Genomic DNA, 23947 nt, shown 5'->3' with positions numbered 1-23947 from the left:
GCCAAGTCCTAGGATTGAAGAAGCCCCAGGCCTGGGGCCAAGAGGAAGTTTATGGAAAAATCAGCTTTGGTATGGACAGCTCTAGCCTAGCAGAGACCAGCATCTTGGAACTAGGGATCCGAGTTTTCCACAAGCCCATGATGCTGTTTTGCTGTAGTCAAAATTAGCTCTATCACTGCTCTGCTCAGAAATAAGCTTAGCATAAACCTGCCTGGGCCACACAGCTATAACTGGGCAGTCACAAACTGTCTGCAGGGTCTCTAACTCCCCAGAAATAACTCAGGCTCCTTCCACCTCCAGCTGCTTTCTAGCTGTTTGAAGTTGCTATTATGATTTATGAATGAATGGGGATGTGTGGGGAGATTTCCTGCCCTCCATACATCTTTCTTCCTCCTACCACATATAAAGAGAGATTCTCAGAGCCTATAGCTTCAATACAGGACTTAGATCCCAAAAGCTATCAATGAGATTGCAGTGAAATCTGAGTGGAGGAATAAAATCAGAGTTCCTCAAAAGGTTTTCATTTATGTATCAATTTAGGATCTATATAGTAATAAAAATCATTAAGTAAGTCTGATTCTATCAGTCTTTTCTAAATCACTTTAAATATTTTTGAACAGTAGATCCCCTTCAAATTTAACTATATCTGTTGCCTGATTTCAAAAGTTGGCAACTATGAATCCTTGATTAGATTTAACTGATGCAGTCTGGCTATTTATAATGAGATGCCAAGGTCTGGGATGGGGTGGGAATATCTCTAGTACTGAATGGTATTAAATTTTTAAATTTAAATTTATCATCCTGGTGTACAGGCCTGTACCTATCAATGTGTTATAACCCAGCCTTCTGTGATCTTCCCTCCAGAATCAACACACAAGGCAAAAGTGTCTGCGAAAGTGATCTCTCCAACTTCCTTGAATGTTTTTTATAACATGAATACTGTATGTTCTATTAAAATTATGTGTCTTCTCATATTAGCATTTCAGAGTTTGGGACAGGCTGGCCTCTAACCTGTATTTTATTCTGGATGGGCAGTACAGAGTAGAAGTATATACCAATAGACCCAGACAGCTTGGGTTTGAATCGTGGCTTCATACTACTGATCAGCCACATGACTATGGGCAAATTTCTTAACCTCTCTGTCCTAATGTTCTGATCCACAAAACATAATGAGTACTTTTCTCATTGAGTTTTGGTGAGGTTAAATGGGTTCATCAGGAAATCACCATCTTTTCAATGTTTACTATGATTATCTCTTACATAGCTGACTGCCTTCTTGACTTAGAATGAAATGGAAAGTGACCCCTCCATACTGGCCGAAACTAATCAGAATATGCTGTTTCAAGGGAGGTTTGGTCACAAACCTGAACCCCAGACTGAGGCAGAGTCCATCCCCTATACCTGTCTTTGCCCCCAAATCAGAAACCCCATACTATGATGCAGGAAATCTGTCAGATTCAGCCTGTCCTACAAGAAGCCTCTGCAGGTGAACCTGGAGATTCATCTACAGCTCATTTGGCCCAGATTTGGCCGGGCAATTGAAGACTGAGAAGGAATGGTGTTTCCTATTATCATGAAGTAACCATGTTTCTCAGCCCAGAACAGCAAGGAATGGTCTAGCTCGAAAGAAGGCATTGATTAATGTAATAAGAACTCATTACAGATGTCCACCCAAGCCTATTATGTATAAGAAAAAGGATCAGCAGAAGCCTTAAAGTAACACTCATCTCTTGGGATTTGGAAAGACCAGAAGGGTGGTTGCCAGCCCTAAACAGAGACTGTTCAGTGTGGCCCAGAGGCAGAAATGCTGAAACAGGCTGAAGCTATAAGGATTCCTCACCCCGGACCCCAGGTTTGACCTTCCAGTGCCAGTACTCACCATCGCTCCAGAGTGGGAATCTCTTTTCATCTGTTCCTCTGTTTGTGAAAAGCATTTTTTTTGGCTGTGTCAGTAAAGACCAATACTTTATAATCCTCCTGATAGAAGTAGGGGAATAACTGGTCTTCTGGGATCCAAGTGCAAATCCAAGAGATTTTCGTAGTTGAACTTCCTGAACCCCCTGAGTGCTGCTAGGCAGCTCTGGGACTTGGAACGCAGCATCAAGCAGAAAATCCTGATGATTTTTCATAGGGGGTATCAGAAGAATACTAAATTGTCCCAGATTGAGCACCTGCCTTTCCCAAAGGGCCAGCCCCATGAACAGCCTGGTGACAGATGAAGGCAGGTAGGGACCAAGAGGATAGTTAGAGACCAGGGCACCCAACTGTCCTGCTGGAGCACCAGAGGCCATGAAAAATTTCCATTTCTAGAAAGAATAGATATAAGTTCTTTCCAAATTCTCCCAAAGAGAAACCCAGGTAGTGTAGCCAAAGAGATGTGCATGAGTGCTTCATACATGGGGAACATGTTAGGAGAAAACAGTTCTCTTTTTGCCCATACCTAGGGAATGAAGGTGGTTGAAAATGAAGCTATAATGATGAAGCAATGTCTCTCTCTCCTGGTAATACCCTTTGAGGTCACACATCAAGCATGATGTAGTAGAAAAGCTGGGATCTATTTCTGGATCTGTCACTTACCAACTGTGTGGTAATGAGCAAATTAACCCCTTGAGCCTTTTATGCTTTACTTATAAACTAGGAATAATGCTTATTTCATAGGATTGTTAGAATTATGCTAGACTATGAAGGCATGCAGAAAAGGACTTGGCACATCATATAAGCTCCATAGACCCTCCTTTCCTTTCCAGTAGGAAATCGAGAACAGGCTTTCAGTAATGTCTGGACACCCCTATCTTGCCATCCACAGGTCACATTCCCCCTAACATTCATAGAGGTTTGGGTAGGGTCAGGAGTGGGAGGGAGGTGGTTTAAATAAACTTTTTATTTGAAGATACTTTCAGATTCACAGAAAAGTTATAAAAGCCATGTAGTTTCTATATATCTTCCCCCCTACTTTCCTTAATGTTAACAACTTACATACACACAATACATTTGTTGGAACTAAGGAATTAAGAGTGGTACGTTACTAGTAACTAAAGTCCAGATTTTATTTAGGTTTTGACAGTTTTTCTATTAGTATTGATTTTTTGGTCCTAGATCCAGTGCAGAGAACCATAGTGCAATTAGCCATCATGTCTCTTTAGGCTCTTCCAATCTGTGATAGTTTCTCAATTTTTACTTGGTTTTTGTGACCTTGAGAGTCTTGAAAAATATTGGCCAGTTATTTTATTTTTTTTTAAGATTTTATTTATTTATTTGACAGAGAGAGATCACAAGTAGGCAGAGAGGCAGGCAGAGAGAGAGGAGGACAGGCTCCCTGCTGAGCAGAGAGCCCGATGCGGGACCCGATCCCAGGACCCTGAGATCATGGCCTGAGCCGAAGGCAGCGGCTTAACCCACTGAGCCACCCAGGCGCCCCAGCCAGTTATTTTAGAATGTCAGAGCATTTAATTCACTAACTTCAACCATCCCCTCTTCCTTTCTCTCTAGCATGGAAAGGGGGACGATATAGAGGTAACAGGCTACCCCACAGGATGTCCTGACTCCTCTTTATTCCACTCCAGGTCCTAGTGTGTCCTGCAGATTCAAGAACAGGACATTTCAAGGTTCTGTCTGCTTGAGGCCATAGCATCTCCTGAGGTTTTCTTAGTGGTTTTCCCAATTAGGAGACCAAGCTCGGTCCTCCATGGGATGTACCCCAATATAAGGTTTTCCCATACCTACCACACATCCCTTTTTCTCATTCATTGAAATCTTAGAAATTTTTCATTTTCTTATGCTTCAGGCTCTAAAAAGTTGACATGATTTTTAATAGAGTCTTAACTATTTTTTTTAATTAATTATGTTGACATTTGGGCATCTTTCTGATGAACTGTTTCTTTAGCTTTTCTAGCTCTGCATTCTGAGATGCATTCTTTGCCTTAAAGCTAATAAATATAGCTAATATTAGGTTGTCTCTCAAATCTGGAATAGAAGGGAAGATGGTAAATGGAAGTAGATGGATGAAACCTAAGAGCAATTCCATCTGCTCCCGAGAGACTATTCTATTCACTCTAAAGTCTACATTATCTAGTAGTCTTTGAAATGGTTCGCAATATTGGGGTTCCACTTTACCTACAGATTAATCAGGCACCAATCCTATCCTAACTTATGCCTCCAGAAGAAAGTAAAGTATGTATAAAAACTAAAATGGACTCTTTAGTAGACAAGAGAGAAATAGAGAAGTCTTTATATAAAGAAAATGTTATTTGAGTTGAGACTGAGAAGAGTTGGCCTTAAATATGTAGAAATAAAAGGCTTGCTGGGGGGGGGGGGTACCTGGGTGTCTCTGTGAGTTAATCATCTCCCTTCAGCTCAGGTCATAGTCCCAGGATCTTAGGATTGAGCCCCACATCAGGTTCTCTGTTCAGCAGAGAGTCTGCTTCTCCCTCTGTCCCTTATCCTGCCCATGCGTGCTCTCTCTCTCTCTCTCTCACTCTCAAATAAATAAATATTAAAAAGCCTTGCCAGGACTGTTGTGAAGATCATTGCATATGGAATCAAACAGGGCTTAAACCCTTATTACTAAACTAGATACCCCGTGCCAGGTACCTATACTCTAAATGCATCAGTTTTAATTAGTAATAATTAAACCTATCCAGTAGCTATTGATCTATCTCTGCTCCAGTGACCTGTTGCCATTCAATGGACTTCTGTGCAAGGGTCCATATCAGTAGAGGTAAACAGAGAAGCCTCAGTGAGGGGAAGCCCGTGCTCAGTTAGAGCCTCCATCCCTGCTGCTCTGGACAGATAAATAAAAGGCCAACTCTAAGCCTGAATTTTCACTATTTCTAGAAGAACCTAGATAGTCTTCTAGTGGCACATTAGTTGCATTGAACCAACAGCAATTTGTCCTCACAAAATAGGTAGTAATATTTCAAAGACAGATTCATCTTCTCTCCTACACTGCTTCTTCCAGCACTACCATTTTTAGACTTAAACCATCAGGATATCCCAACATCACTTGTAACTGAGCAACTGATTTTGCAATTAAAGAATTCTGATAATAGGATTGCCCTATGGAATGCATTAGTCTTACAACGTACACCATCAGACAAAAAAGTTGGCCCAAAAAGACTATGAGATGCCCTGCTAAAGGCACAGCTATGACACCAGTTTGGAAACCCCAACATATGACATAGGAAGGTTGTCCCATAAACTCTGATAAGTGATTAAAATCAACAAATATATGGTGGCATTTTTTCGTATCTACTATATACACACACTTCAGAGAATCAAGGGGCCCCTATTATCACCAAACTAATAGCTCCTTTATAGAACACTTTCTTTCCATCCACCAATATAGTGCTCAGCCTGTTTAGTTAAAAAAAAAAAAAAGGTGGGGCGCACAATGACAATGACTAGGACTTTCTACCAGAGTAAGCAAAGCTGGTTCTAATAAATTGGAATTTGCAACTATCCCTTGGCTCTGGGGCTTTTCAGCCACTGATAAATAGAGGATGGGGTTTCCATACTGGCTGTAGTGAATTATCCTTATTACCAAGAAGAATTCAAATGGCTGGTACATAATGGGCCAAGAAGGACTATGCCTAAAACCCAAAATATACATTGGAGAGATTCCTAGTTATGATTGCCTGATGGCAATGGCCAGTGCATTAAAGACAAGAACATTAAGGATACTGATCCTTCAGGAATGATTTGGTTGACTCACCAGGAAAATAACACTGGAGGACTAAGGTACTGGCAGTGAGTGAGGGGAAGTTGGAATGACTAGCAGCTTTGGTCTTACAGCCAGTACCAATACTGAGCTTGCCTGTGTTCTATCCATCAGTCTGGATGCATATTATTGAATATAACCAAAGCAACCCTGTGTTATTTATTAATATCTTTACTTAATAGGTTAAAAAAAGGAAACTCAGAGAGATGGCACGTGGCTGGTAAAGGGCAGGGTTAGCCCTGAATCCATGCCTGCCCTATCATGGGACCTGTGTTCTCTTCTACCACACCCAACAGTGGCTTACTCACTGCCTATAGGAGTGAGTGAGTGCAGTGATGTGAAGCAGAGCATTTTCTGAGTGTCTGAAAATTCATACATGGGTCTCTTCCTTTGATTTTTTTTTCCACTTTGCTTTCTGGAACTATGGTCCAGGAATCGAATCAGTACAGTGATGCAACTTGGATGTTAGATGTCACATGATAACCTTCCACTACACAAATTCTCTTAAAAACAGAACTGGAAATTTCAAAAAGGCATGAAGTATTTGTAGGTTCCCTAAATCTATAGAAAACATTAAGCAGTTATACAGGGACAAATATATATATATATTTTTTTTTCTCAATTATTCTGTATATATATGTGTGTGTGTGTATATATATATATATATATACACACACACACATATATATATATATGAGAGTTGGAAGGAATTGAGAGTCATTCTAGTCTCCTCGCCCTTCCTTTTTTCCCCTTCCTCCTCTACAGCTTATGACCACATCCCTCCCAGCTGCTCCTACAACCTCTGCTTGAGCTGACGGGGCAGCCTATTATCTCTGGGCTGTCACTAAAATAAGGGTCTTCCCTGGACCTTTAATTCTCATGCATCTACTTACTATGCCACTTCAATCAAGTCACTTTACTCCATTCAGACTCCATGTCCTCTCCTGGGATGTGAGTTTAAGAATTCCTAAATCACTAAATTGTTATGTGGCTTAAATCATACAACCTGCCATAGCAACAGTATTCACAGTAGTCAAAAGATGGAAGCCACCCAAGTGTCCATTCACAGATGAATGGATAAACAAAATGCATTTGTAAACATTGGGATATTATTCAGCCTTTAAAAGAAAGGAAATCCTGCCACATGCTACAACATGGAGGAAACTTGAGGACCTTTTGTTAAGTGAAATAAGCCAGTCACAAAAGAACAAATACTATATGATTCCACTTACATTCAGGCACCTAAAGGAGTCAAATTTGTAGAGACTAAAAATTGAATGGTAGCTTCCAGTGGCTGAGGGGAGGGTATAATGGGGGAATTATTGTTGAACAGATAACAGTTTCAGTTGGGCAAGATGAAAAAAGTTCTGTGGATGGTGCTTTTGGTCACATAATGAAGTGAATGTATTTAATGCCACTGAACTATATACTTGAAAACGGTTACAATGGTAAGTTTTGTTTACTACAATTTTTAAAATAAAAAATAACCTCAGAAAATCCCTAGTTCAGTGACAAGTACACAGTTGGCGCCCAGTAAATGTCAATTCCCTTCTTACCAGTCACTGGTGTGACACCTGCCTTGGTGTCATGTGGTATAAATCCCTTACCCCCTGATGTTAAAAGAATATCAAGTCTTTGGGCACCTGGGTGGCTCAGTTGTTAAGCATCTACCCACACCTCAGGTCATGATCCCGGGGTCCTGAGATCAAGCCCCACATTGGGCTCCCTGCTTGGGAGGAAGCCTGCTTCTCCTTCTCCCACTCCCCCTGCTTGTGTTCCTGCCTTTACACACACACACACACACTCTCTCTCTCTCTCTCTGTCAAATAAATAAAATCTTTAAATGAATGGATGAATGAATGAATGAATGAATGAATATCGAGTCCTTCCTCAAATGGACTTGTTTCTGGAAGTAGGAAGCTGAGGGTGGCCTGTAAGAGAGACCTCCAGGCGCTGTTGTCGCCATCCAAACCTCCCTAAGGGCAGCTCCCGTAAGTGGGCACGGCACAGCACGTTGGTATGGAGTGATGGTGAACAGTGTCAAAGGAGGCAGCATGACTCCTCCATATTAGATGCGATATTTTTTCTTATTAGATACTGAGGACATGGGAGGGAGCAGGAAGCAAGGACGAAGAGCTAAGGAGCTCTCACCAGAGCCAGCCTCGGCTTCCACCACCAGCTGCGCCCTAGCTCCGCCCCAGCTGGCTTGTCACTCTCTCCTCCCATTCTCCGCCCCTCAGCCCGCCTCCCTTCAAGACGCGCCTCTGACGGGAAATCGAAAGTGAAATAGGCAACTTGCAGCCGGCTGGTGAGTACCCTGAAAAGGTAAGTGACTTGCCCCGACCCTAGTGGCCCAGAGACAGGGGGACCTCTTTCCCCTGCCCCAGATCCGAAGGGCCCCTTCCATCCCTGCTCACCCCTTAGAGCCTGCAGTCCCAATGGAGCACTCTGAGCCCCAGTCGGGGCCACACCCCAGCCCCTGCCCGAGGGCGCCTGGCTCGGAAAGTGACTCCCACCCCACCGGGAAGGAGGAGGTGTTGAGGGCTGCCTTCTTACCGCGGCCTGACCACCTTGAGCAGGAGAATGGGGCAGCAACCTAGCCTGGAGCGTGGCCCAGGGACCCCTGTCGACAGTTAACCCTCGAGGGTGAGAAGGGTAGGATGGTTTCCGGTGTTAGCAACTTAAAACTACATTGAGATATCACCTTACACCAGTTAGAATGGCCAAAATTAGCAAGACAGGAAACATGTGTTTGAGGGGATGTGAAGAAAGGGGAACCCTTTTACACTGTTGGTGGGAATGCAAGTTGGTGCAGCCTCTTTGGAGAACAGTGTGGAGATTCCTCAAGAAATTAAAAATAGAGCTTCCCTATGACCCTGCCATTGCGCTCCTGGGTATTTACCCCAAAGATACAGATGTAGTGAAAAGAAGGGCCATCTGTACCCCAATGTTTATAGCAGCAATGGCCACGGTCGCCAAACTATGGAAAGAACCAAGATGCCCTTCAATGGACGAATGGATAAGGAAGATGTGGTGCATATACACTATGGAGTATTATGTGTCCATCAGAAAGGACGAATACCCAACTTTTGTAGCAACCTGGATGGGACTGGAAGAGATTATGCTGAGTGAAATAAGTCAAGCAGAGAGAGTCAATTATCATATGGTTTCACTTATTTGTGGAGCATAACATATAGCATGCATGGAGGACAAGGGGAGATGGAGAGGAGAAGGGAGTTGAGGGAAATTGGAAGGGGAGGTGAACCATGAGAAACTATGGACTCTGAAAAACAATCCGAGGGTTTTGAAGGGGCAGGGGGTGGGAGGTCGGGGTATCAGGTGGTGGGTATTATAGAGGGTATGGATTGCATGGAGCACTGGGTGTGGTACAAAAATAATGAATACTGTTATGCTGAAAATAAAAAATAAATTAAAAAAAAAAAAAAGAGTTCATGCCCCAGAGGCAATGGAGACAGCTGCCAGGTTCCCCCAAGGAAGTGCCCTGGTCTACAAGTTTGTGTGTGTATGGAAACACAAACATATCCACACATGCATACCTACAGGTATGGATACATACAGATAGACATATATAATAAATATATTATGTACATAATCACAGATATGTGATTGCCATTATCATGCATATTAGTGATGTTCGTAGAGCACACAGCACCTTCTCTGGCATAGGGAGTGTGCGTAGTGAACGGCCCCTATCATGATGAGCTACTGAGCAGAGGACTGGTGACCAGGGAGGGGAGGGAATGGATAGGAGAAACCTGGGCAGGCACAAAGAAGCAAGGATGGCCATGAGGAGAAAAGAGTTGTAAACAGCTTTATCTCTGAAGTTCTCAATAACATTCACAGTCTCTTTAAGGGGACTCAGTTTTCCCTTCTATCTGACTAGATTAAGTGAATGAGACTAGAGAAGTTCTTATTATTTAAATTACTGTTCTGGTCTTATTCTCACCCCTTCCACTAAACTCATTCTCATATTCTCCTTTGGACTGTTTTTTCTCACACAACGCTTATGATCTTCTCATTTCCTTTTCTCCTCTCCCCACCAGGCTACCCTCAGGATCTCTGCGTTGCTGCTTACTAAGAACATTAGCCCTATGGCCTCAGTAGCGCCCTTGGCAATGATGTGGGAGGAGGTTACATGCCCTATCTGCCTGGATCCCATGGTGGAGCCTATGAGCATTGACTGTGGCCACAACTTCTGCCATGAATGCATCTCTGAAGTCGGGAAAGATGGGGGCGGTGTCTGTCCTGTGTGTAAGCACAACTTCTTGCTCCAAAACCTCCGACCCAACTGGCCACTGGCTAACATGGTGGACAACCTCAAACAAATGGCCCAGAGTGCCAAGGAGGACACACAGGGGGACCGGTGTAAGGTGCATGGAGAGAAACTGCACCTGTTTTGTGAGGAAGATGGGAAGACCCTTTGCTGGGTGTGTTCCCAGTCCCAGAGACACCGTAACCACCACATGGTTCCTATTGAAGATGCTGCTCGGGAATACCAGGTGAGGCCCTAGCATAGAGGCATGAGCAGGTAAAAGGAATATGGGTCTCTGGAGGTCTTTGTTCCCCAGTGGTGGGCAGGCAGCATCACCTGTGGAAGTGGAGGGGTTGGGGAAAGGTAGGGGGTCTCCCACCTTCCGTATCTAATGTAAGCAGAGAACTGCAAGCTCAGCACAACTTTCTCATTCCCTAGGAGCAGGGAATATACTTGGGGAAAATGCTGCAAGAATCACATTTCCTGTGGCCTCCTGTTAATTCGGAATGAGTAGTGCTCCACCCCTGCAGCCCAACAACAGTTTGGTTTCATTTTTTTTAATTCTGTTATGTTAGTCCCCATACAGTACATCATTAGTTTTTGATGTAGTGTTCCAAGATTCATTGTTTGCATATAACATGCAATCCTCCATGCAATACATACCTATCACCAGGTTAACCCATCCCCTCACCTCCCTCCCCTCTAAAACCCTCAGTTGGTTTCTTGGAGTCCACAGTCTCATGGTTCATCGTCTCCTCCTCCAATTCCCCCCTTCACTTTTCCCTTCCTTCTCCTAATGACCTCCATACTATTCCTTATGCTCCACAAGTAAATGAAATCATATAATTGAGTTTCTCTGCTTGACTTATTTCACTTAGCGTAATCCTCTCTAGTCCCATTCATATTGATGCAAAAGTTGGGTATTCATCCTTTCTGATGGGTAATATTTCATTTTGTATATGGACCACATCTTCGACTGTAGAAGGTCATCTCGGTTCTTTCCACAGTTTGGCTATTGTGAACATTGCTGCTATGAACATTGGGATGCATATGGCCCTTCTTTTCACTACATCTGTATCATTGGGGTAAATACCCAGTAGTGCAATTGCCGGGTCATAGGGTAGCTCATATTTTTAATTTTTTGAGAAACATCCACACTGTTTTCCAAAGCAGTTGTACCAACTTGCATTCCCACCAACAGTGTAAGAGCGTTCCCCTTTCTCCACATCCTCTCCAACATTTGTTGTTTCTTGCCTTGTTAATTTTGCCATTCTAACTGGCATAAGGTGGTATCTCAATGTGGTTTTGATTTGACTTTCCCTGATGGCTAATGATAATGAACACTTTTTCATGTGTTTGTTAGCCATTTGTATATCCTCATTAGAGAAGTGTCTGTTCATGTCTTCTGCCCACTTTTTGAGTTGATTATCTGTTTTATGGGTGTTGAGTTGGAGAAGTTCTTTATAAAACTTGGATATGAGCCCTTAGTCTATAGTGTCATTTGCAAATATCTTCTCCCCTTTCATGGGTTGCCCCTGTTTTGTTGACTCTTTCATTTGCTGTACAGAAGCTTTTTATCTTGATGAAGTCCCAAAAGTTCATTTTCACTTTTTTCCCTTTGCTTTTGGAGACGTGTCCTGAAAGATGCTGCTTTGGCCAATGTCAAAGAAGTTACTGCCTATGTTCTCCTCTAGGATTTTGATGGATTCCTGTCTCACATTGAGATCTTTCATCCATTTTGAGTTTATCTTTCTGTATGGTTTTAGAGAATGGTCCAGTTTATTCTTCTATATATAGCTGTCCAATTTTCCTGGCACCATTTATTGGATAGACTTTTTTCCACTGGATATTTTTTCCTGATTTGTTGCAGATTAGTTGACCGGAGAGTTCAGGGTCCATATCTGGGCTCTCTACTCTGTTCCATTGGTCTATGTGTCTGTTTTTGTGCCAACACCATGCTGTCTTAGTGATCAGCTTTGTAATAAAGCTTGAAATCAGGCAATGTGATGCCCCAGCTTTGTTTTTCTTTTTCAACATTTCCTTGGCATTTCGGGGTCTTTTCTGGTTCCGTACAAATTTTAGGGTGGGTTGTTCTAGCACTTTGGAAAATACTGATGATATTTTGACCAGGATGGCATTGAAAGTATAGATTTCTCTGGAAAGTATAGAAATTTTAACATTGTTTATTCTTTCGATCCATGAGCATGGAATGTTTTTCCATCTTTTTGTATCTTCTTCAGTCTTCCATGACTATTCTATAGTTTTCAAGTAGAGATCCTTTATCTCTTTGGTTAGGTTTATTCCAAGGTGTCTTGTGTTTTTCAGTGCTATTGTAAATGTAATCACTTCTCAATTTCCCTTTCTCCAGTTTCACTGTTAGTGTATGAGAAACTGATTTCTGAGCATTGATCTTCTATCCTGCCACATTACTGAATTGCCGTATGAGTTCTAGTAGTTTGGGGGTGGAGTCTTTTGGGTTCTCCACATAAAGTATCCTGTCATCTGCAAAGACAGAGAGTTTGACTTCTTTGCCAATTAGCTAGATCTTGTTGAGAATCTTGGCATCCACATTCATCAGGGGTATTGGTCTGAATTCTTTTTGATAGTGTCTTTGCCTGGTTTGGGGATCAAGGTAATAGTGGCTTCATAGAAAGAATCTGGGAGTTTTCCTTCTCTTTCTATTTCTTGAAACAGCTTCAGAAGAATAGGCATTATTTCTTCTTTGAATGTTTGGTGGAATTCCCCAGAGAATCCATCAGGTCCCGGACTCTAGTTTTTTGGGAGGTTTTGTTTTATTTTGTTTTGTTTTGATATTTTTTGATTTTTTAATCTTTTTATTAACATATAATGTATTATTGCTCCAGGGGTATGAGTCTCTGAATTATCGGGCTTATATATTTCACAGCACTCATCATAGCACATACCCCTCCCCAATGCCCATAACCCAGCCACCTTATCCCACCCCCCCACCAGCAACCCTCAGTTTGTTTCCTGAGATTAAGAGTCTCTTATGGTTTGTCTCCCTCCCAATCCCATCTTGTTTCATTTTTTTCCCTCCCTATACCCCACGACCCCCTGCCCTGCCCCTCAAATTCTTCATGTAAGAGAGATATGATAATTATCTTTCTCTGATTGACTTATTTCACTTAGCATAATACCCTCTAGATCCTTCCACGTCATTGCGAATGGCAAATTTTTAAGGTTTTTGAAGTATTCCAGTGTGTATGTGTGTGTGTGTGTGTGTGTGTGTGTGTGTGTGTATCACATCTTCTTTATCCATTCATCTGTTGATAAACATCTAGGCTCTTTCCATAGTTTGGCTATTGTGGACATTGCTGCTATAAACATTTGGGTGCATGTGCTCCTTTGGATCACTACATTTGTATCTTTAGGGTAAATAACCAGAGGTGCAACTGCTGGGTCATGGGGTAGCTCTATCTTCTGGTGGCTCCCTTCCCCTTCTGTTTATCCTCTGATACCAGTCTGTGCACTCTCAACAACTTTGTACCACTCCGCTGCTGATCCTCTGCCCCTGTAGAGATCCAGAAGTGTATAATCTTACAACTCAGGCTTATTTCACAGGTGTTCAGGGTGCTCTTGTAGATATCTAGCTTAGTTCAGGGGACCAGCTGAAATAGGTTCTCCTATTCCTCTGCCATCTTCTTGGATGCATTTTTTAAGAAACATCAGGCTTTTCCCAAAGTCTTCTTATCCACAGAATTCCTATCCCAGTCAGACTGTAGTCTTCCCTCTTTCTCTGCACTCAGGTTTTTCAAAGTACCAGCATGGTCATCTTCATGCCACCCCACCCCACTTCTTGGTCTAATTGGGTGCTAACCTATCTTTCTCTGCAGGAGAAGCTTCAAGTGGCATTAGGGAAACTGAGAAAAGGACAGGAGTTGGCCGAAGAGATGGAAGTGAATATTGCAACAAAGAGAACAGCCTGGAAGGCAAGTGTCACATCCCAAAGGGAATCTCTGATCAGAAGCCAGGGCAGAGTCCAGGGTCCTGGTCTCAAGCTCTAACCATAGCTATGCCCATATGTGGAGTGATAGTATATCTCACTCTCGAAGAATCAGCTGCCCTCTAGATCTTCTGATAGAAAATAAAAAGGAGAGTGTTCCCAATCAGAAAAATCAAGAGTTTTAGGAGAAGGTGCCAAGAGGAGCAAGCCATACCTTAAATTCCCAATCCTTGAGCCTAGTCTTAAAACATGATAGCATGCCTGCCTTGGTGTCTGGGACAGAGGTTCCCCAATAGAAATATAGAGATCACCAATGACTATACCTGTCAGGAAATGACAAAGGCTGTGAGTAACAGACTTACAGGAATGACCAAGGCAAAACATAGAAAAAACAGTGTGACTGGGTAAGTGCTTGACCTTGTCCAGATCACTGGTCCAAAGTAGAATGGAGAACTAAAGCTTGTTATGCCTCTGTAAGTGGGATGGGGGGGCGGCAGGGGGCAGGGATTAGAGGAATGGAGGGAACTCATGGCCAATAGAGCCCAGAAAGGGAACATTTGGGATTGGAGAGGGTAAGTCAGGCTGTGATGACAAAAGGAGTCATCCTGTGTCATCAAGTGACCTTCAGTTACTAATAGGAGATGGCAAAGATTATCCAAGGACTCTCTTTCCTCAGGACTGAGGACAGTGTTGCGAGGGAGGTTGTTGGCGGTGGGGACAGGTGTTACAGTCTCAGGAACTCATGGAGAAATGAAGACAGAGCAGCTCAGTTGGGTACTGACTGGGTTTTGAAAGAGGCTGTAGAAAGTCTGATACCATGGGCCCATGCAGCTGTGGTTGAAGGACTGCTACAGTGTGCCCCCTGCCCCATAATCCCATTTCTCTGTTAGCCCAGAAGCCTCACCCTCGTACTTCCCCAGCAAAATAGTGTGTACATATGTATGTTCTCAGACCCAGAGTGATGAGTCTACAGGGAATAGAAATAGATATAAACACCTTCGTTCCTGAACCTTCTCTTTCTTCCCACTGACACTAAAGAATCAGGTTGAAACACACAAACTGAGAATTCATGCAGAGTTTGTGCAGCAGAAAAACTTCCTGGCTACAGAGGAGCAACGGCAACTGCAGAGGTTAGACATGGAGGAGAGGAACCAACTGAGAATCCTGGGGGAGGTGGAGGCCATGCTGGCCCAGAAGAGCCAAGCCCTGCAGGAGCTGGTGATGGAGCTGGAGAGGAGGAGCAGGGGTTCAGCTGTGGAGCTGCTGCAGGTGAGCCGGCCCTCTCCCTGAGGCTCAAGGATGAACTGAAAAATGGGTAGCCTCAGAGAGCTCTAGCATCAGCAAATGAAACTCGGTGTCTGGACTAACCAGAATTCAGACCCATGAGTGGTCTGCTTTCAAGCCATGGAAAGGTCCAACTTAGGAGGGAATTTCCCTTGCAGCAATTTTAAAAAGCAGGCATCCCCATCAGAGCTGCTTTGACACATACCAGCTTCACGATCCTGAGAAAGTTCCTTAACCTTTCAGAGTGTCAGGTTTCTCCTATGTTAAGTGGACATTATAATATTACATATCTCAAAGGATTTTTGTGAGGACTAAATGAGAGAAACCACAAAAGCTTCTTCATGATGGTTTGGCCCTGGGAAAGTTCTCATAGACGTAACTGAGAACATGGCATTAGAAATTAAGAGACAGTAGCCCAGCCCCAGCCCTGCCATCAGTTCTCTCCATAATTCTAGGGCAAGTGCTCTTCTTTTCCAAGACCTACTTTCTCCACTTGTGAAACAAGAGGGAGGGAGTGGACTGAATAACAAAGATTCCCCAGATTTTAGTCACAATGTATATCATCTTCATACTTCCTGCCATTTCTATGAACTACCCAAATCCTGTTAGCATTGTGTTTTCTTAACATGGTCTCACTCTTTCATTGGAAGAAATTCACCATAAAAGGAAATTTGTCCTAAGCAATAGTAGTCACAAAATTATGTGTTGATATGTTACTGATTTTTTTGTTGTTGTTTTCATGTCTACAACGGCCATTTCTTAAATAGCACGTAGGACACACCTCAGTGTATTCATTCTGTCACAACAATGCAGTGAGGTGGGTTCTGTTATCCCCATTTCATAGATGAGAAAACAGAAGAGCGGAGAGGTTGAGAAACTCAGAGACTACAGCTAAATAACTTAACCACTTTAGCCCAAATAGTAAGAGCCATAGCTAAAATTAAAATAAGCATATAACTGTTTAAAAAAAAAAAAAAAAAAAAAACAACCAAAAACCTCATCCCTGTATGTTCTCTCATCCCCTATATGTTTACCTTGTTATGGGAGACCAGAGTCTAAAAAGTCCCTTCTGCTCTGATGTCCTACAGTTTTCCTCTTCCCAAACTTTTTCAAGGTGTCTGTCAGATGTGGTCATGAAGCCATTCTTTGTTTTTGTTTGTGCAAAAAGACTGACTGGATTGGCCTGATTTGGCAGACCCTCTTCCACTCTAAAGCTTGCTTCTTCCCAACACTGAACCATGCTTTCTAAACACACTTTTGACTGGGCCTAGGAGGGCGCCAGTTCCTAGTGAAGAGCTCCCAAGGCCTGAAACAGCATGTTCTCAAATGATTCAATTTCACATACATGAGAAAGTAGCATTAACTCCAGCATAAAAGCCCTTCCTTCCCAAACAACACAAGCCTGCAAATGAGATGGAGCAGTTTCTGTGCACCCTGACTTGGCCATTCTCACCCTGTGACTGCCTCTGGGCTTTGGCCAAGCTGGGCTACTTGTTCTTTCCACTTTCCTCCAACTCCTCTACCCACAAGTCTGGGCATTCTCATTTACCTTCCGAATCACAGTCCTTAAACTGGTCATTCTTCTCCTCGCTAGAGGTCACACCCATGCTGGTTACCCCACAAATATCCACACCCTTTCTCCTCCAGGCTGGTGGGAAATATTTCAGGTATTGGCCCAGAGGAACAGGGTAAAGCAATGTCCCATGGGCCTCTGTGGGGAAGGGCATCACCTCACCCACAGAACTGAGGTCTTGAGGTCTCCATGATAAACCAGTGATCCAGAATTCATACTCTTATCTCTTTTCTCCTCAGGAGGTGAAAAATGTCCTGGGAAGGTAAGAGGAGGTTTTCTTTATAAGAGGAGGGGGTGGAAGGAAGCATACATATATACCTGTGGGAAAGGTTTTCAAGTTAGAAAAACATGCACTGATGTTTTCCCCATTCTACTCCCTATTCTCAAAGATCCAGTCTTCCATAAAATATTTTCTGGTCTGATGCTAATTAATGGACATCTCAGTGAGCTGCCCAAAGTAATTGGACTATAAGAGCTTTACAAAGTGAAGCCCCAACAAACTGGGAAATTCTGTGAAGTTCTAAGTCCACAGCCTCCTAGAACTCTTTCTTTAAAAAGAATCTGGTTGGTTACACATCTCCCAGAAATAGCCAGGTGGGGAGACCAGCAACATGGAATCTTCCTTATGGAAGTAATTCCATCTGTAGCAGATACCTCACCTGTAAAATGAAACAGAATGTGCTTGCCTGCTGACCTCAGGCTTGAAGAGGAGATAGAGACTACACCGTAGCTTCAGGAGCTCATGTAATCAGGAACACCTAGATAGGAACTAAGTTCTACCACTTTTTGCCTTCTACCCTCAGGGATCCTAATACAGGTATTTGTAAATTTGCACCAAAGTGTTATCCACAAGTGAGGTTATAGTATCAGGGTTCAGGAGGGTGAGGCAAGAGTTGGAAACAGAGTCTATAACTGTTTGCCCAGGAGTGAGTCTTGGAACCTGAAGGAGCTGGACATCACCTCCCCAGACCTGAGGAATGTGTGCCTTGTGCCAGGGTTGAAGAGGATGCTGAGGACATGTGGAGGTGAGGCAAGCACCAGGAAAGTGGGACTGGGGAACACAGGGGGTGTTAAGGGTGCAGAATGGGTCCCAGGGTCAGGGAGAGATAGCCAGTCAGGGTAAGGTGAGGCAGGGACAGATAGGTGGTTCCTTCTAAAATCAGGCTGGGGGGTATTTCCTCCCGCAGTGAGGCCATGCTTACCTCTCATCCTTACCTCACACCACAGGCCCAGGGTTCCTGATTCCCCTCCCTCTCCCTGCCTGACTGTGCTCCTCTCTCTGCAGTACACATCACTCTGGATCCACACACAGCCAATCCATGGCTCATCCTTTCAGAGGATCGGAGACAAGTAAGGCTCGGAGACAGACAGCAGGAAGTGCCTGAAAATGAGGACAGATTTGACCATTATCCCATGGTCCTGGGTGCCCAGTGCTTTGACTCTGGACAGGTTTACTGGGAGGTAGATGTGACAGGGAAGGAGGCCTGGGACCTGGGTGTTTGTAGAGACTCTGTGCAAAGGAAGGGGCAATTTTTGCTCAGCCCTGACACGGGCTTCTGGACAATTTGGCTGTGGAACAAACAAAAATATGAGGCTGGCACCTGCATCCAGACTCCCCTCCACCTTCAGGTCCCTCCACGCCAAGTTGGGATTTTCCTGGACTATGAGGCCCGCATTGTCTCCTTCTATAACATCACTGACCACGGCTCCCTCATCTATACCTTCTCTGAATGTGCCTTCGCTGGACCTCTACGGCCCTTCTTCAGTACTGGTTTTAATGATGGAGGAAGAAATGCAGCTCCTCTTGTCCTCTGTCCTCTGGAGATGGGGTGATAGGGATCCACTGACCTGTTGTGGCATTCTCTGGATACCAATACCTCTCCTGTTGGTGCCCTTCTCAGCCACTGACCCTCCTCATTTCCCCAGGAACTCTGAACCACTTTGTCTCTGCAGAGGGGCCAGGATACCAGCAAGCAGACTTTGGCAGGGGAGTTCCCTGAAAATCTACATCAGCATTCTTGCACTAGATTGCTTTCTGATTCCTTCCATGAAATAAACTACTTCTATTTGGCTCAAACCACCTCAATCAACCAAAATTTGTTTCTGCTGTCTTATGTGACCCAAGTCTTGTTTTCTCCTCTCCAGCTCTAGCCCTTTTGTCAGATCTCTTATACACCTTGCATGGTTTGCAAAAGGGCTTCCTAAATGCATTGGGCCTTGACATATCCCATTCGATCCTTGTTCTTGTATACATTTAGGATTACTGTTGTAACATACACACATCAGATCATAAATGGCTCCACAAAACTTATAGAAAAACAATCATCCTTTGAAAATAAAGGCTGAGTGATGCATGCCTTACATTACCACATCACATATCCAGCTCCTGTGCTCCCCTATCCCTATCATGCACTTCCAACCACATATTCTTAATGGAGTTGGTCAAAAGGTGTATCAATCTAAATGGAAGGTGGGATAGATTTTTGATATGTCAACTTGGCTAGGCCATAAGCCCCCAGTTCTTTAATCATTAATCTAAATTTTGCTGTGAAGGCATTTTGTAGATGTTATTAAAGTCCATAATCATGTGACTTTAAGGAGATTTTATTAGGCCTGCCTAACTTATACAGGACAATTAAGTAAAAAACCTGAAAAGCAAAGCTTTACTGAAGATGATCCATCTACCCCTAGCAGCTTTAGCTCCTGCCAAAGTTATAGCCTGCTGTTTCTGATGCCCTGTCTTGTGGATTTAGGACCTGCCTTGTCTACCCCCACAATTGCATAAGTGAATTCCTTGCAATAAATCCCATCATATTTATCTCCTACTAGTTTCTGCTTCTTTGATGATGAGAGAGTTTTAAAAGCACCATGATAAAAGATAGTTATGTACAAGGGAACCCCATAAGCCTCTCAGCAAACTTTTCAGCAGAAACTTTGTAGGCCAAAAGGGAGTGATATGATAGAGTCAAAGTGCTGAAAGGTGAAAAAAAAAATGCAGCCAAGACTATCCAGCAAGGCTATCATTCAGACTGGATGAGGTAAAGAGATTAGCAGACAAACAAAAGCTAAAGGAGTTCATGAGCACTAAACCAGTTCTACAAGAAATGTTAAAGGGACTCTGAGTGGAAAGAAAAGACAAGTAAAAGTAGGAAGCATGCTCTAGCTGCCATCTTGCGTCCCCACGTGTGTGCACCTAATCTCAGCTGGTCCGCCCAAGACCCCTCTGAGCACCCTAGTCCCCTGTGCGGTCCCACTTCTGCTCCAACAAAATGAAAGAAACTCATGAACCAGGAGAAACTCACCAAACTGCAAGCACAAGTGCACATTGGTGGGAAAGGAACTGCTCGCGGAAGAAGAAGGTGGTTCATAGAACGGCTACAGCAGATGATAAAAAAAAAAAAAAAAAAAAAAAAACTTCAGTTCTCCTTAAAGAAGTTAGGGGTAAACAATATCTCTCATATTGAAAAGTGAATTATGTTCACAAACCAAGGAACAGTAATCCACTTTAACAATCCCAAAGTTCAGGCATCGCTGGCATGAACACAGGCCATGCTGAGACAAAGCAGCTGACAGAAATGCTACCCAGTATCTTAAACCAACTTGGTGCAGACAGGTTGACTAGTTTAAGAAGACTGGCTGAAGCTCTGCCCAAATAATCTCTGCATAGAAAAGCACCACTTGCTACTGGAGCAGATGATGATGATGAAGTTCCAGATCTTGTGGGGAATTTTGATGAAGCTTCCAAGAATGAAGCAAACTGAATTGAGTCAACTTCTGAAAAAGATAAAACTTGAAGAAGTTACTGGGAGCTGCTATTTTATATTATGACTGCTTTTTAAGATTTTGCTCATGGATCTGATAAAATCTAGATCTCTGATATTTTTAAGCCCAAGCCCCTTGGACACTGCAGCTCTTTTCAGTTTTTGCTTATACACAATGCATTCTTTGCAGCTAATTAAGCTGAAGAAGCCTGCAAATAAAGTTTGAAACAAGGTTAATAAAGTTCTTTGCCTAGGATACGGTTTTATTTTTTATTTCGTTAACACTGATTTACACACAGAAAGCAAAGCTGTTTATAGAAAGCTAAGCATGGCATGTAATATGGCTGGTAATCTTTGATGAAATTTGATTAAAGATTTTAAATGGCCATATAATATTTTTTTAAAAAGTCGGAAGCATAAAAGAAGTATGAATGAGTGTATCTGTAAAAATCAGTCAAAAGAGTCACAAAAAGATGAAAAATATGACAATATATACCTAAAACATGGGGAGAGAAGAGTTAAATATGGGTTCAATCTTAAGTGATCAACTTAATATAGACCGCTATATGTGGGTGTTATATACAAATTTAGTATATATAATCACAAATCAAAAACCAGTAATAAGCATGCAAAAAATAAAAGAATCCAAGTATATCACCAAAGAAGTTCAGCAAACCATAATAGGGAGAGAAGGATGAGAAAGAACAACAAAAACAGCCACAAATCTCTATTACAAAGCTGTCATCATCAAGACAGTATGGTACTGGCACAAAACAGACACGTAGGTCAATGGAACAGAATAGAGAGCCCATAAATGGACCCTCAATTCTATGGTCAACTAAACTTTGGCAAAGCAGGGAAGAATGTCCAGTCGAAAAAAGACAGTCTCTTCAACAAATGGTGTTGGCAAAGTTGGACAGCCACATCCAGAAGAATGAAACTGGATGATTACTTACACCACACAAAAAAGTATACCCAAAATGGATAACTACCTCAATGAGAAAGGAATCCACCCAAATCCTTCAGGAGAACACAGGCAGCAACCTCTTTCTTTGACCTCAGATGCAGCAACTTCTTCCTAGGAATATTGCCAAAGGCAAGGGAAGTAAGGGCAAAAATGAACTATTGGGACTTCATCAAGATCAAAAGCTTTTGCACAGCAAAGGAAACAGTTAACAAAACAAAAGACAACTGACAGAATAAGAGAAGATATTTGCAAACAACATATCAGATAAAGGGCTAGCATCCAAAATCTATAAAGAGCTTATCAAACTCAACACCCAAAGAACAAATAATCATGAAATGGGCAGAGGACATGAACAGACATTTCTACAAAGTAGACATCCAAATGGCTGACAGACACATGAAAAAGTACTCAATATCACTGCGTATCAGGGAAATACAAGTCAAAACCGCAGTGAGATACTGCCTCACACCAACCAGAATGGCTAAAATTAATAAGTCAGGAAACAACAAATGTTGGTGAGGATGAGAAGAAAGAAGAACCCTCCTACACTGTTGGTGGGAATGCAAGCTGGTGCAGCCACTCTGAAAAACAGTATGGAGGTCCCTCAAAAAGTTGAAAATAGAACTACCCTAAGACCCAGCAATTGCACTAGTAGGTATTTACCCTAAGGATACAAATGCAGTGATCCAAAGGGGCACATGCACCCAAATGTTTATAGTAGCAATGTCCACAATAACCAAACTATGAAAAGAGCTTAGATGTCCATCAGCAGATGAATGGATATAGAAGATGCCACACACACACACACACACACACACACACACACACACACGAGAATACTATGCAGCCATCAAAAAAGAGAAATCTTGCTATCTGCAACAACATGGATGGAACTAGAGGGTATTATGCTAAGTGAAATGAGTCAGAGAAAGACAATTATTGTATGATCTCACTGATATGAGAAATTTGAGAAACAAGAGAGGATCATAGGGGAAAGGAGGGAAAAATGAAACAAGACGAAACCAGAGAGGGAGACAAACCATAAAAGACTCTTAATCTCAGGAAACAAACTGGGGGTTATTGGAAGGGAGGGAGTGGGAGGGATGAGGTGACATTGGGGAAGGTATGTGCTATGGTGAGTGCTGTGAATTATGTAAGAGTGATGAATCACAGATGTACCTCTGAACCAATTCATTATATGTTAATAAAAAAAGGATTTTTAAAAACCCACAAGTAACAAAATGACAATAAATACATATGTATCAAAAATTACTTTAAATGTAAATGAACCTAAATACTCCAATCAAAAGACATAGGGTGACAAAATGGATGAAAAGACAAGACCCATCTATGTGTTGCCCACAAGTGACTCATTTCAGACCTAAAGACACATGCAAACTGAAAATGAGGGGATGGAGAAACATCTACCATGCACATGGATATGAAAAGAAAGCCAGGTAACAATATTTGGATCAGACAAAATAGACTTTAAAACAAAGACTGTAACAAAGGACAAGAACACTATAATAACAAATGGACAATTAAACAAAAATTTGAACAACTGTAAATATCTATACACCCAATATGAGAGTACCCAAATACATAAAATAGTTAATAACAAATAAAGGAGCTAATAAATCATAATACAATAATAGTTGGAAACCATAACACTCTACTTACATCAAGGGACAGATCACCAAACAGAAAAATCAACAAGGAAACAGTCACTATGAATGACACTGGATCAGATGGATTTAACAGATATATGCAGAACATTCCATCCTAAAATAGCAAAATACATATTCTTTTCAAGTACATGTGGGACATTCTCCAAGCTAGATCAAATAGTAGGCCACAAAACAAGTCTCAATCAGTTTGATCATTGTATGATCAAAGTCATACCATCTATCTTCTCTGACCTCATGGTCATGACCTCATTATGAAACTAGAAAGGAACCACAAGAAAAAAATCTGGAAACTGCACAAATCCATGGAGGTTAAATAACATGCTACTAATCAATTAATGGCCAACCAAGAAATTTTTTTTAAAAAGTCAAAAATTACACGGAGAGAAATGAAAAAAAAAAAAAAAAAACACAGTCCAATACCTCTGGGATGCAGCACAAGTGTGCTAAGAGGAAAGCTTATAGCAATAGAGGTCTATCTCAGGAAGCAAGACAAATCTCAAGCCACCTAACCTTACACCTAAAGGATCTAGAAAAAGAAGAACAAACAAAAATAATCCCCAAATCACAGAATGAAGGAAATAATAAATGACCTAGAAACTAAATAGAACAGATCAATTAAATCAGGAGCTTGTTCTTTGAAAAGATCAACAAAATTGATAAACCTCTAGCCAGACTCATTAAAAAAAGAGAACTCAAACAAAATCACAAATGAAAGAGGAGA

General features: G+C 42.3%; 1 protein-coding gene across 2 annotated transcripts; it reads left to right on the top strand.

Annotated features, from left to right (window-relative positions):
* Positions 1-7957: 7957 nt before the first annotated feature.
* TRIM21 (tripartite motif containing 21) lies at positions 7958-20592 on the top strand. Of its 2 annotated transcripts, none has more exons than XM_032358690.1 (7): positions 7958-8041; positions 9781-10236; positions 13844-13939; positions 14992-15222; positions 17050-17072; positions 17735-17835; positions 18096-20592. In XM_032358690.1, exons 2-7 carry the CDS (start codon positions 9829-9831, stop codon positions 18641-18643), a joined length of 1407 nt encoding a protein of 468 aa, XP_032214581.1. In that variant the 5' UTR covers positions 7958-8041; positions 9781-9828; the 3' UTR covers positions 18644-20592. The 2 variants fall into 2 exon arrangements, with proteins under 2 accessions (XP_032214581.1, XP_032214582.1); XM_032358691.1 differs by having other exon boundaries at positions 8002-8024.
* Positions 20593-23947: the final 3355 nt, after the last annotated feature.

This window comes from Mustela erminea, chromosome 9, assembly GCF_009829155.1.
Source record: "Mustela erminea isolate mMusErm1 chromosome 9, mMusErm1.Pri, whole genome shotgun sequence".
NCBI classification, from domain to species: Eukaryota; Metazoa; Chordata; class Mammalia; order Carnivora; family Mustelidae; genus Mustela; species Mustela erminea.
The sequence above is the reverse complement of the archived record's forward strand: the minus strand, read 5'-3'. Positions and strand labels throughout refer to the sequence as shown.

Coding starts and splice junctions, on each gene's coding strand:
- TRIM21 (XM_032358690.1), top strand. CDS start 9,829: ATGGCCTCAGTAGCGCCCTTGGCAATGATGTGGGAGGAGGTTACATGC. Junction 13,940..14,991: donor CAAAGAGAACAGCCTGGAAG/GCAAGTGTCACA, acceptor CTGACACTAAAG/AATCAGGTTGAAACACACAA. Junction 17,836..18,095: donor GATGCTGAGGACATGTGGAG/GTGAGGCAAGCA, acceptor CTCTCTCTGCAG/TACACATCACTCTGGATCCA.